A 14,464-nucleotide genomic window follows, 5' to 3' on the forward strand; every position below is an offset into this window, starting at 1 on the left:
GAATAGCCTAATTCTGTTCCTATGTATTATGGTCAAATATGAATCCGATTTTAATTCATCCTCCCATCCTCTCCCCATTCCCATTAAATTCTTGTCCAGATTCTGACACTCATCTTCATACTACAGACAATGGAACTAATCCACACAATTTCGGGATGTCGCAGGAATATGCAAACTCCACACTGTCATCGCTAGAGATAAGGATCGAACCCAGGTCTCTGGTGTTTTGAGGCAGCCACACCACTAACTGCTCCATTGTGTCACCACAGATTGACACCATGTCACAGTCTGCACAATGGGGAGAAACCAGCCTCTGCATATCATTGTGCCCAGACATCACATGGTCTTGACAAGGAAAGAAAGATTTGCATTATTTACAGAGGCTTTCATAGCCAAAAAAAACCCGAAGTCGTTCCAGCATATGAAGCACTCACAAGTTGTATATAAACTGACCATTTATCATTCCTTGGAAAGTGGAGTTCACATATATTATAGCCTGAACAAACAGTGTTGCTGAAACATTGCCATTTAGACAGGCCGTTACACGGAGTGTTTCGAGAATGCAGAGTGGTTCCGAACAGCAGCGGGCTTCACCTGATACATTTTCACAAAGTATGAGTGGTCGGTCCAGGGTCAGCTGCACATTCACCATCAACAGGTTGAACTGTAATAAAATTCACAAGAGCTAATTATACCAGTTGATACAGGATATTTTAGCAGGCAGATCACTCAGCTATTGTTGGTCACAATCTGGTCACTCTTACAATGCTGTGCAAAAGTCTTAGAGCAAGTATTAATGGTATTGGTCCATGGCATAGAAATGTTGAGAACCAAACACACAAAACATCTGCCACCAAACTCTTTTTTCTTAAAGTAGTGATACCACTTTCTTCTGAAGATCTAAGGGAAAGTTAAATATAGAACAGATGCAGCAGCCATGCATCCCTTCAACTTCTTCCTCAAAGTTCAAAAGTTTAATGTAAATTTATTATCGAAGTACAAATGTATCACCATATACAATCCCGAGATTAGTTTTCTTGTGGACAAACTCAGTAAATCTATAGGATAATAACCATAGCAGAATTAATGAAAGACCACACAGCTTGGGCATTCAACCAGAGTACAGAAGAAAACAAACTGCGAAAATATGAAAAGAAATAAAAACAATAAATAACTAAGCAATAAGTATCAAGAACCATGAAATGAAGAGTCCTTAAAAGTGAGTCCATTGATTTTGGGGACTTTTCAATGATGGGGCAAGTGAAGTTATCTCCTTTGGTCCATTCATTAAGATCACAGTTGATCTTCCACCTCAATGCGATTGTCCTGCCTCCATTCTGAAATCCAGGAGGCGAGGCAGCAGTGGGAAGTTTACAAAAAGATCCTTTCTGACTGGTTAAAAGAGCTTCCAGAAAAAAGTATTTCTGAGGCTAATTGAGAGACAAATGAGCAAATAAAAGGAAAGCAGGCTGTAGCAGAGCAGCCATTGTGATAGTGGGCTAGTATTTGAATGTTAAGTATTTCTGGCTCTGGTTTAAAAAAGTGCAGGTAATGTTCTTTGAATTTTTTAAATTCTTAGAGCATTCACAGTGGTGGTAAGGGTAGTAATGTGCTTCTCCCGCAAAATGTGGGAGATCAGGGAGACTTCCAGTGTCGTTCAAGACCATGCTTGTGGGAAGTGTGTCCAGCTGCAGCTCCTGACTAAAGGAGCTGGCTGTGCTCAGGATCATCTGAGATGCTGGGAGTATTTTAAAGAGGAGTTTTAGTGAGGTCGCTACACCTCAGATACAAGCAGAATGTACTTGAGTGAGCAGCAGAAAAGAAAAAATAGTTGACACAGTGTGTAGGATTTGCCTGTGTCCATTCTCCTCAAAAACAAGTAGACCTTATTGGATACCATCGAGGAAGAGGTGGGGGGAATGACTGTTCAGTAGAAGACAGCATTAGCCAGGTCTCTAGCATCACAAATGGCTCAAAGCCTCAGTGGGTAAATGTGAAGTTGGACAAGACTCTAGTGATGGGGGACTCAATTGTTAGGGAAAAGAAATTGATGAGATCCTGCACAGTGAATATAGGCAACTAAGGAAGTTAAGCATGACTTTAGGAATAGTAATTGTCTGACTTCCAGTGCCATGTACTAGTGAGGGTAGGAATAGGAGAATATGATAAATTAATGAGTGTTAGAGAATTGGTAGGAGGCTGGATTTTTTGACCATTGAGATCTCTGATATGGAACAGGGGTTCAGATACGCCTCTACCAAAGGAGGTGCAAGATAGTCCTTCCCTCCACCTTGAGCAAGGTTTTGTACCTGCTTAGCACCTCCCCCCCACCCCCGGATCAAGGTCACATGAAACCATGGAAGCAGGTGGTGGGTGGTCGTATGAGCAGCTGGTACATATCACAAGACCTGGTTGTGCAACCACTAATGCCAGGCAGATAATCTCCAAAGAGTATTGATAATGGATGGAGGTCATCCACTTCTGTAGAAAAATTTGCGAAGAACAATCACGGTCGTGACCGTGATCACCTACATCACATGACATGGCACAAATGAATGATGTGATATCTTTTTGCGCTACAACAGGGTTGAAGAAAACTTTTTAATAAGTAAAGAAAGCAAAGCACAAAATCAAGGATGTTTCTATAGTTTAAAAAAAAACTAACCTCATCAACAGAGCTAGTCAGTCTCCAATTATCAGTGCGATTTCTCTCCACACAGTTGGACTGCAACAAATCTTTTTTAAAAAAAAGTAAGGTTAACAAAATTGTTTCCTTGTTTCAAAGTGAGTTGCCCACGCCCTTATTCCCTCTAACCTCCACATCAACAGAATGAATAATAAATTAGTAGAAAAACAGTCCTCAGTTGAATAGAAAAAAAGCAAAAGTCTTCAAAATATAGATTGTTTCACTATTTTTCTGTTAAAGATATTATACATTCAGATGTACAAGAAATCAGATTACCATTCAAGATGCAGAAATGACTTTTAGTAAAGACAAATGTATTCAATCTGAGAGGATTGCCAGGGCAGCACTCTGCCTCCCCCATTAGCGAGTGGGGCAGATTGCTGTGACCACCCTTCCTCCCATTTATGACATTCACCTGAAGCACAGCCAAAGCATTGTTGATGATCCCTACCACCCATCCCACAGTCAGGAAGGAGGTACAGGAACATCAGGGCTAGGACTGCCAGACTGGGTAACAGCTTCTTCCCTCAGGCTGTGAGACGAATGAATACCCTGCCACCATCGAGGTCTCATCACTAGGACAGTGAGCTGTTTACTCTACTGTTAACTGTACTGCTTACTTGTGCAGTGCACTACATGTATTTAGAATTGTATTTTTAATTTATTGCTCTATGTGCTGAGTGTGATACATGTTGTGCACTGTGGTCTAGAGGAACGTTGTTTTGTTTGGTTGTGTATAGAGCCTAGCAAAATTATTCAGTCCTCAACTCTTTGTTCACATAAATGAGTATTATGTTCGGTGTTTTTGATCAATTTAACTTGATAATTTTTATTTGTGAATCACATGCTCCTTCCCCCTCCCCCCCCCGAGTAGAGCCAAAAAAAGGGCAAATTGTCAAGCATGAAAAACTAAAAATTCTGAATCTGAAATGTCAACAGTTCAAAAGTATTCATCCTTTTTTTTGCTCAGTACATAGTTAAACCATCTCTCACAGCTATTACAGCCAGTATTCTTTCTGGATAAGTCTCAATTAGCTTTGCACAATGTGATGGAACAAGATTTGCCAATTCGTCATTGTAAAAAGCTCAAGCTGTGCCAGGCTAGTAATCCTGGCGGTGGATAGCAATCCTGAGGTCTTGCCAGAGATGCTCAATTGAGTTAAGATCAGGCCACTCAAGGACATCAATTTTCTTGTTTTAGGTCATTTTACTGCTGAAAGATGAAGTTCCTCCCCAGTTTAAGCTTTTTGGCAGGGGAAAGCAGGTTTTTATCCAAGATCTCTGTATTTAGCAGTATTCATCTTCCCATCAATCTTGACTGGATTTTCAGTCCTTGCTGCTGAAAAGCATCCCCATAGCATGATGCTCTCTCCACCATACTTTACAATAGGAATCCTGTTACCTGGCTGATGTACAGTATTAGATTTATGCCACATTTCCTGCAGTTTTGAGGCCACAAGGTTCCATATTAGTCTCATCCAACCACAAACTTCTTGCACATCTAAGTGATACTTTGCAAAATCTTTATGGGCAAGGATATGCTAATTTTTTTTTAAACCCAAGGCTTCCTCCTTGCCATTCTTCCATAAATGCCCTGTTTATGCAAAACCTTAGATTGTGGAGCCATGAACTTCATCTCCTTCAACGTACAAGACATCACTCAGGGTCTTGGACTACACGTGTTCTTTGGTGTGTTTACACTATTACACTTTGACTGTTTACACTATTATATGCGCTGTGTGTGACTGTTGGTACTGTGTTTTGCACCTTGACTCTGGAGGACCATTGTTTCATTTGGCAGTATTCCTGTGTATGGCTGAATAATAATTAAACTTAAGCTTAAACTTGAACTTGATGTACCAATTAAAAAGATAATGGGGGCGTGCCAACTTCCTTTAGCCTCTCAAGGAAGTTAAACTTCCTTTGCTCAGGCATCCATGGTTGAACAAGAGCCGGCTATTGGTGATGTTGAGGTAGGTTGGATCACTGAAATGGGGCTGAAACAGATCAATGGATGTAGTAAAGCAACCAGAAGTTCAGAGCCGTCCACACGAAATCTGCACTGCGTCAGACAGGAAGGCTCTACAACTGGTAATCATCACTGGCACCAGCTTATCCAGCATCAAGGACGTGTGTACAGAAAGTTGCTGGAAAAGGGTTAGGAACATCATGAAGGTCATGAAGGATCCCATCCACCCTGCTCATGGTCTGTGTCCCACTACCATCAACACCAGAACCACCAGACTCAAAAAGTCACTTTCCCCAAGTACTAAGGCTGATCAACAACTCCACCACTTTATTATTTCCTGTCAGCCACCTTATGTACAGTCTAACATCACTTTATGGACATAAAATCAATATCTATAAGCTATCTCATGTATTTATATTTATTCCATTTTAATTTATTATTGTGTTCTTTATCTGAACATTTATTATATCCTGCATTGGAGTTGGGGTAACTATTTTGTTCTCCTTACACTTTTGTACAGGAAATGACATATTGAAGTTAGTGTAGTCAATTAGCATTAAACCCACAAACTTGCAACACAAAGAGCAAACGTCTCACTAACCAAACCCCAGCTAAAATTAATATCTTCAATTCACTTAATCATTGGTGAAACTAATGTACTTTAAAAACATACCATCAGTAGCTGCAACTGTTTCCACGCCAAGTTTAAAAGTAGAAGTGTTTTCACCCACCAAGAACACGTTTACTTCAGGACCTGATGCAATCAGAAACGATGGCAGGAACTCTAGATAGTGAAATAGTTATAATATTAGATCAGAAGCTGCCAAGGATCATTACATCTTACAGCACACAACCTCCACCACTTTAGCCAACTCTTTTATTAAAAAATCCTATTTTACATCTAAAGATTAGCAAAAAAAATGGAAGCTAATGCAATGTCTAGATCAGGAATTCCCAACCTCTTTATAGCACGGACCCTTACCATTAGTTGAGGCGTCCATGGACCCCAGGTTGAGAAGTACAAAGCATATTAGTTATATGAAAAATTGGAGGCAATAAATTTTAAGCTCTACACAGCTGAAAGAGTCTGAAAACAGGAGCTATCAATTTGAACAGAGACTGTACTTTCTCAATGGGGGGGGAGGGTGTTAGCGGTGGAAATCCTAAATTTTGGAACTCCACAAGCAGAGATTAAAATCTCATAAACGAGATCCGAACTTTTTGTAAGAGACAACAGTGAGTGAGGGGACTGGAGTTTTCTCTTACATCACTGGTTGGGACACGCCATGAACAGCTCTGGACTCCACATCACAGACATTGACCAGAGAGACACATGGCCACAAGGTTTAGATTACAAAGGGATATTACAGTAACCTGGGCTGAAAATTTGAATATTAGAGGCGACTTATTGAAGCTTCATATTCAAGAGAATAAACTGGATACATAACAAGAAAACATATTTCTGCAGGACAGCTTCCCAGCACTTGTCTCACTGATGATCAAAGCCGGAGAGAGTCAGGGAGGCTGAAGTCCCTGGGCCCATCCCATTCCCCTCACTCCCTGCCCCCGGGTGAGGCCGCACCTACAGTGCCGCAGGATCCGCCGCACACGAAGCCGCACCAAAACAATGCGAAGGCCCGGCCGAGCGGGTCCCAGCCCGCCATGGCCAAGCTCCGGACCACGCAGCAAGGCGACGTGCGATTGGTCAGCGGCACAGGCAAGCCAATGAGAACGCACGGTGAATCGTGGTCCCGCAACGACCGGTTGCCATGGAGCGAGCTGTGGGTTTTTGAGCGCCCCCTGGTGGCGAGGGAGTGCCGTGGTATCCAGGGAGGACATTGGGGGAGCACCGTGGTATACTGGGAAGGCATTGAGGGATCTCCACAGTGCGTCCTTTTCTGGACAGATTCTCAAGCACAGGACTCTAAGAAAACGTCCCTGACACTTCACAAATCCCTTCCGGTCTAATTATATCCAAGTTAACTTGTCTGTCATTATACTTCTCTCCTGACATGCCTTTGATATTTCCCCATTTAGTCTTTGTCCCACTATGGGGGTCCATCAGCCATTCTTCTTTTTAAGCCCATCACTCCTACGAGGGCACAGGCCACTGACAGCAGCTTACCAGAAACCTCTGTCCTGGGCCAATAGAAGGTTGATAGGCCCTGTGACTTCCACTTTCACCACAAAATTTTGTACGTCTTCTAGGGATGAGGTCTTTGGAGGTTCTGTTGGCGTTTATGTAGCTCGTGTTTTTATGGGATGGGGTTGCTAGTCCCATGCCCAATCCTCCTCCTCTCGCCATCGGGCTTGGGACTGTCCATGGTGGAGTTGCCGTCCATTCTACCTGTGCCTTAATTCGCCTACTCTAACCCAATATCTCTGACCTGGACCCAGGGCTGAAGTAAGCTACAGAGAGTTGTAAACTTAGTCGGCTCCATCATCAGAATCAGGTTTATTATCACCAGCTTGTGACGTGAAATTTGTTAACTTAGCAGCAGCAGTTCAATGCAATATATAATCTAGCAGAGAGAGAAAAAATAATAATAAAAAAAATAAAACATAATAATAAACAAGTAAATCAATTATGTATATTAAATAGATTATTTTAAAATGTGCAAAAACAGAAATACTGTAATATTAAAAAAGTGATGTACTGTCCAAATCTTCAAAGTCCATTTAGGAATTGGATGGCAGGGGGAAGAAGCTGTTCCTGAATCGCTGAGTGTGTGCCATGAGCATTAGCCTCCAAAGTATACAGGACATCTTCAAGGAGAGATACCTCAGAAAGACACATCCATCGTTAGGGACTCCCATCACTCAGGACATGCCCTCTTCTCATCGCTACTATCAGGGAGAAGGTACAGGAGCCTGAAGACACACACTCAGTGATTCAGGAACAGCTTCTTCCCCTCTGCCATTCGATTTCTGAATGAACACTGAACTCGTGAACACTACTTCATTGCTTTTTAATGATATTTTTGCACTACTTACTTAACTTCACAGTTGTATTTACTGTAATTCAGTTTTTTTTCTATTATGTATTGCACTGTACTGCTGCCATGAAGTTAACAAATTTCCTAAGATATGCCGGTGATATTAAACCTAATTCTGATTTGCTTTTTTCTGTTTGCGCCAGTTCATTTCTCTCGTTACAACTGCAGCTTGCATTCACATAAAGAGTCTTCAACTTTGATTTTTTTTAGTGCTTGCTATCCCCAGATTCAATTTTTGGCTACACGTGGTTCTGCTCTGCTCTCCTTCCCTTCACTATCCTTTTCTCTCTTTTGCATCATTTATTAATCTTCCTTCCCATCACTTTAACCCTTCCCTGTTAATTAATTTAAAGACCTGTCTAAGATCTAGTTGTAGCAGCAAGACTAATCCAAAATCAAAACAAAAAAATTGCCGCCAGCTTGCGACTGCCACAGGGTTGTTATACTTGCTTAACACACTCTCCGCTCCAATCAAATGATTGTTCCGTAGAGTCAAACCTTTTATTAGCAATTAGCAAACATACAATCTTGAAGCAATATTATGTGGTCAGCAAAGATATGACCTCCGCCGGTCCAAAGCCAGAAACTGCCAAGAAATAAGCAAGAATACGCAACTTATTCCCTTCTCTTTTAACACTCTTGAGACCAGTTACCATAATAAATCAAATAAACACACAACACAGAGAATATGGCTCCTCCACCGGTTATGACATTCACTGATCCATTGTCTCAGCGCTGTTCAGAGAGACTCAGAATCGGGTTTAATATCACTGGCATATGCCGTGACATTTGTTCTCTTTGCAGCAGCAGTACAATACAATATCTAATAATAAAAATACAAAATAAAAACTATAAAACTATAAATTACAATGAAAGGTTTAAAAAGAAGACTGCCATATCCAGCGGGCAGCAGAGTGACAGGGCTTTGGCTCAATTGGCTCAGGCAGTAGGAAGTATGTGTGTGAGGCCAGTTTTCTGTGCTCGGTGTCAGATGTGGGGGGTCCTGGAGTCTCCCAGCCTCCCGGACAGTCATATTTGCACCAGGTGTGTCAACCTGCAGCTCCTGAGGGACCGAGTTAGGGAACTGGACACGCAGCTCGATGACCTTCGCCTAGTCAGGGAGAGCGAGGAGGTGATAGAAAGGAGTTATATGCAGGTGGTCACACCGGTGCCACAGGAGACAGACAAGTGGGTCACAGTCAAGAGGGGGAAGGGGAAGAATCAGGTACCTCTGTGGCTGTACCCTTTGACAATAAGTACTCCTGTTAGAGTACTGTTGGGGGGGGGGGGGGGACAGCCTACCAAGGGGAAGTGACAGTGGCCGTGCCTCTGGCACAGAGCCTGGCCCTGTGGCTCAGAAGGGTAGGGAAGGGAAGAGGAAGGCAGTAGTGATAGGGAACTCTATAGTTAGGAGGACAGACAGGCGATTCTGTGGATGCAGGAAAGAAACTCAGATGGTAGTTTGCCTCCCAGATGCCAGGGTCCAGGATGTTTCAGATCGTGTCCAAGATATCCTGCGGTGGGAGGGAGAACAGCCAGAGGTCGTGGTACACATTGGTACCAATGACATAGGTAGGAAAAGAGAAGAGGTCCTGAAAAAAGACTACAGGAAGTTAGGAAGGAAGTTGACAAGAAGGACCACAAAGGTAGTAATCTCGGGATTACTGCCTGTGCCACACGACAGTGAGAATAGGAATAGAATGAGGTGGAGGATAAATGCATGGCTGAGGGATTGGAGCAGGGGGCAGGGATTCAGATTTCTGGATCATTGGGACCTCTTTTGGGGCAGGTGTGACCTGTACAAAAAGGACAGGTTGCACTTGAATCCCAGGGGGACCAATATCCTGGCAGAGAGTTTAGCTAAGGCTACTGGGGAGAGTTTAAACTAGAATTGTTGAGGGGGTGGGAACTGAACTGAAGAGACTGGGGAAGAGGAAGTTGGCTCACAAATAGAGAAAGCTTGTAGACAGTGTGAGAGGGAGGATAGGCAGGTGATAGAGAAGGGACGCGCTCAAACCGAAGGCTTGAGATGTGTCTATTTTAATGCAAGGAGTGTTGTGAACAAAGTGGATGAGCTTAGAGCGTGGATCAGTACTTGGAGATAAGATGTGGTGGCCATTACAGGGACTTGGATGGCTCAGGGACAGGAATGGTTACTTCAAGTGCCGGGTTTTAGATGTTTCAGAAAGGACAGGAAGGCAAAAGAGGTGGGGATGTGGCACTGTTGATCATAGATAGTGTCATGGCTGCAGAAAAGGTGAACACCATGGAGGGATTGTCTACAGAGTCTCTGTGGGTGGAGGTTAGGAACAGGAAGGGGTTAAAAACTTTACTGGGTGTTTTTCGTAGGCCGCCCAATAGTAGCAGGCATATCAAGGAGCAGATAGGGAAACAGATCCTGGAAAAGTGTAATAATAACAGAGTTGTTGTGATGGGAGATTTTAATTTCTCAAATATCAATTGGCATCTCCCTAGAGCAAAGGGTTTAGATGGGGTGGAGTTTGTTAGGTGTGTTCAGGAAGGTTTTTTGACACAATATGTAGATAAGCCTACATGAGGAGAGGCTGTACTTGATTTGGTATTGGGAAATGAACCTGGTCAGGTGTCAGATCTCTCAGTGGAAGAGCATTTTGGAAATGGTGATCATTATTCTATCTCCTTTACAATAGTATTGGAGAGGGATAGGAACAGACAAGATAGAAAAGCGTTTAGTTGGAGTAAGGGGAATTATGAGGCTATCAGGCAGGAAATTGGAGGCTTAAATTGGAAACATGTTCTCAGGGAAAAATACGGAAGAAATGTGGCAAATATTCAGAGGATATTTGTGTGGAGTTCTGTATAGGTACATTCCAATGAGACAGGGAAGTTATGGTAGAGTACAAGAGCCGTGGTGTACAAAGGCTGTAATAGATCTAGTCATGAAGAGAAGAAAAGCTTGCAAAAGGTTCAGAGAGCTAAGTAATGTTAGAAATCTAGAAGATTATAAGGCTACTAGGAAGGAGCTTGAGAAGGAAATTAGGAGAGCCAGAAGGGGCCATGAGAAGGCCTTGGTTGGCAGAACTAAGGAAAACCCCAAGGCATTCTACAAGTATGTGAAGAGCAAGAGGATAAGACATGAAAGAATAGGACCCATCAAGTGTGACAGTGGGAAAGTGTGTATGGAACTGGAGGAAATAGCAGAGGTATTTAATGAATACTTTACTTCAGTATTCACTATGGAAAAGGATCTTAGTGATTGTAGTGATGACTTGCAGCAGACTGAAAAGCTTGAGCTTGTAGATATTAAGAAAGAGGATGTGCTGGAGCTTTTGGAAAGCATCAAGTTGGATAAGTCGCTGGGACCATATGAAATGTATCCCAAGGCTACAGTGGGAGACGAGGGAGGAGATTACTGAGCCTCTGGCGATGATTTTTGCATCATCAATAGGGACGGGAGAGGTTCCAGAGGACTGGAGGGTTGTGGATGTTGTTCCCTTATTCAAGAAAGGGAGTAGAGACAGCCCAGGAAATTATAGACCAGTGAGTCTTACCTCAGTGGTTGGTAAGCTGATGGAAAAGATCCTGAGAGGCAGGACTTGTGAACATTTGGAGAAGTATAATATGATTAAAAGTAGTCAGCATGGCTTTGTCAAGGGCAGGTTGTGCCTTACGAGCCTGATTTAATTTTTTGAGGATGTGACTAAACACATTGATGAAGGAAGAGCAGTAGATGTAGTATATATGGATTTCAGCAAGGCATTTGATAAGGTACCCCATGCCAGGCTTGTTGAGAAAGTGAGGAGGCATGGGATCCAAGGGAACATTGCTTTGTGGATCCAGAACTGACTTGCCTACAGAAGGCAAAGAGTGGTTGTAGACGGGCCATATTCTGCATGGAGGTCGGTCACCAGGGGAATGCCTCTGGGATCTGTACTGGGACCCTTACACTTCGTGATTTTTATAAATGACCTGGATAAGGAAGTGGATGGATGGGTTAGTAAGTTTGTTGGTGACACAAAGGTTGGAGCTGTTGTGGATAGTGTGGAGAGCTGTCAGAGGTTACAGCGGGACATTAATAGGATGCAAGACTGGGCTGAGAAGTGGCAGATGGAGTTCAACCCAGATAACTGTGAAGTGGTTCATTTTGGTAGATCAAATATGATGGCAGAATATAGAATTAATGGTAAGACTCTTGGCAGTGTGGATGATCAGAGGGATCTTGGGGTCCGAGTCCATAGGACACTCAAAGCTGCTGCGCAGGTTGACTCTGTGGTAAAGAAGGCGTACGGTGTTTTGGCCTTCATTAATCATGGAATTGAATTTAGGAACCCAGATGCAATGTTGCAGCTATATAGGACCCTGGTCAGACCCCACTTGGAGTACTGTGCTCAGTTCTGGTCACCTCACTACAGGAAGGATGTGGAAGCCATAGAAAAGGTGCAGAGGGGATTTACGAGGGTGTTGCCTGGATTAGGGAGCATGCCTTATGAGATTAGGTTGAGTGAACTCAGCCTTTTCTCCTTGGAGCCACAGAGGATGAAAGGTGACCTGATAGAGGTGTGCAAGATGATGAGAGGCATTGACCATGTGGATAGTCAAAGGCTTTTTCCCACGGCTGAAATGGTTGCCACAAGAGGACACAGGTTTAAAGTGCTGAGGAGTAGGTACAGAGGAGATGTCAGGGGTAAGTTTTTTACTCAGAGAGTGGTGAGTGCGTGGAATGGGCTGCTGGCAACGGTGATGCAGGCAGATACGATAGGGTCTTTTAAGAGGCTTTTAGATAGGTACATGGAGCTTAGTAAAATAGAGGGCTATAGGTAAGCTTAGTCATTTCTGATTCATTATTGAATTCATTGAATTAGTCATTAATTCAAGTCTGAGCTAACATTTTAGCTCGTTGCTATTCTTTCGAACTCCAGAGATCCTGCTGAGTGACACTACGTGATCCCTGGCGCCGGGAATCCGGCCCGTTTTCAGTCTGCTCCCTCCTCCCATTCGGAGACACAAGAGCTTCTGCAGATGCTGTTAATCACTGAATGCTGGAGGAACTCAGCAAATGATGAAAGGTCTTGACCCAGAATATTGGCTGTTTACTCTCCTCCGTAGATACTGCCTGACTTGCTGAGTTCCTCAAGCATTTGTTGTGTGTTGCTCCTCACTTTCTGTTTGTGATTTCACCAAAGTGCTCGTCTCATCGTCTCTGTCTGGCTGTCAGGGGCTGGAGCTTCAACAGTGTGTGGCTGTATCCAGGATCAAACTTGCGGTGACTCAGACAGTTCCTTGTCCTCTATCCTGGAAGCATCCAGCCTCGAAATAAAACACTGACCTCCTCAAGATGATGAGCTTGAGGACCCCCTGGAAATAAAACAGGCAAGCTGTTACTTGTTAACCTGTCAGTAATGTTTAACACTGACAAAAGAAGTGCTTTGACTCACTGCAGATTAAATCTAATTAAAGCCACTTTTAAAACATTCAGCTAACTTCCCATTCCTGTGTCTGAACCCTAGCTACACACTTCACTCCACTGCAGCTCTTGCCTTAATTCACTCCGTTTTGGACATTGCTAGAACACTTTATGGCTATGGAACGCGAGTTGAAACGTCCCTTGGGTCGTTCCGTGAGGAATCCCAGGGAGTTAGAAACCAGCCTTCGCCTGTCCTTGTCCTTGTTCAGGAACGATCCGACGTACTCCTGGTGTGTGGCTGATATAATGACAGCACCCAAGTCTCTTTGTAATCAGTTTATCAAGAACCAGAAGGCCCTGATGCAGGTACATTTTTTTGTTTATTGTAGATAGTGTTATAAACACCAAATCAGCTTGCATAAAATGGATTTTATGTTACGTAGATTTTCTGGTGTAGTCTGTTTTATCATATGCTTTTGTGATATCATTCTGGAGGAACGTTGTCTCATTTTTTAACTGCATTGCATTTGTGGTTTCTAAATGACAATAAACTGAATCTGAATCTGACCCTATACAGCCTACAGAGCAGGTGTTTGCTACCTTGAAGCAAATTAAGGTGGATAATTCCCTCAGGCCTGGCAATCTGTTCCCTTGGACCATGTGGGAGGCAAGTGCTGAAATTGCAAGGGCCCTAGCAGAGATATTTAAAACAACCTTAGCCCAGGGTGAGATACCAGAGGATTGGAGGACAGCTAATCTCTCTGTTGTTCAAGAGAGTATCTAAGAATAAGCTGGGGAATTTATAGACTGCAGACTCAACATCCATAGTGCTAAGTATTGGAAGATACTTTAAGGAACCAGACATTTAAATTGGCTTCGGTATTGGCTTAGAGGGAGATACCAAAGAGTGGTAGTAGATAGTTACCTCTCTGACTAGAGGCCTGTGACTAGTGCCAGGACTTGAAGACCTGAGTCATAGTCATAGAAAAATACAGAACAGAAACAGGCCTTAACCCTAAGGGTGAAAGGTGAAATGTTTAAGGGGAACACGAGGGGAAACTTCTTCACTCAAGAGTTGTGAAAGCGTGGAACAAGCTGCTAGTGCAAGTGGTGCACGTGAGCTCAATTTCAATGTTTAAGAGAGGTTTGGATAGGTACATTGGTGGGGTAGGGGTATGGAGGGCCATGGTTTGGGTGCAGGTTGATGGGAGTAGGCAGTTCAAATGGTTCAGCATGGCCTGGATGGGCTGAAGGGTCTGTATCTGTGCTGTATTTTTCTATGACTCGAGCAGCTGGACATTTCCATTGCTTCTGTCAGAAAAGCCTCCAGGAGGTGGTGATCGTGACCACGACTGTGAAAGACTCTCACACACACACACAACATTTACTTCACTATGATCAGTGCTCAGTGCCAGTGAACAAAGCTCTCA

General features: G+C 43.3%; 1 protein-coding gene across 3 annotated transcripts in view; it reads right to left on the minus strand.

The window, feature by feature from the left end:
• LOC132407687 (tectonic-2-like) overlaps positions 1-6,359 on the minus strand; it is a 56,036-nt gene extending 49,677 nt beyond the window's left edge. For 2 of the 3 annotated variants that reach the window (XM_059994535.1, XM_059994534.1), the window contains exons 1-4: positions 6,238-6,359; positions 5,329-5,439; positions 2,666-2,736; positions 454-664 (exon numbers count right to left, since the gene is read on the minus strand). In XM_059994535.1, the coding sequence (XP_059850518.1) occupies positions 454-664; positions 2,666-2,736; positions 5,329-5,439; positions 6,238-6,319 (475 nt within the window). In that variant the 5' untranslated portion in view covers positions 6,320-6,359. The remainder of the gene's footprint in view (positions 1-453; positions 665-2,665; positions 2,737-5,328; positions 5,440-6,237) is intronic. The other variant, XM_059994537.1, reaches the window with a different exon arrangement.
• Between the last annotated feature and the right edge of the window lie 8,105 nt (positions 6,360-14,464).

Source organism: Hypanus sabinus, chromosome 18 (assembly GCF_030144855.1).
Source record: "Hypanus sabinus isolate sHypSab1 chromosome 18, sHypSab1.hap1, whole genome shotgun sequence".
NCBI classification, from domain to species: Eukaryota; Metazoa; Chordata; class Chondrichthyes; order Myliobatiformes; family Dasyatidae; genus Hypanus; species Hypanus sabinus.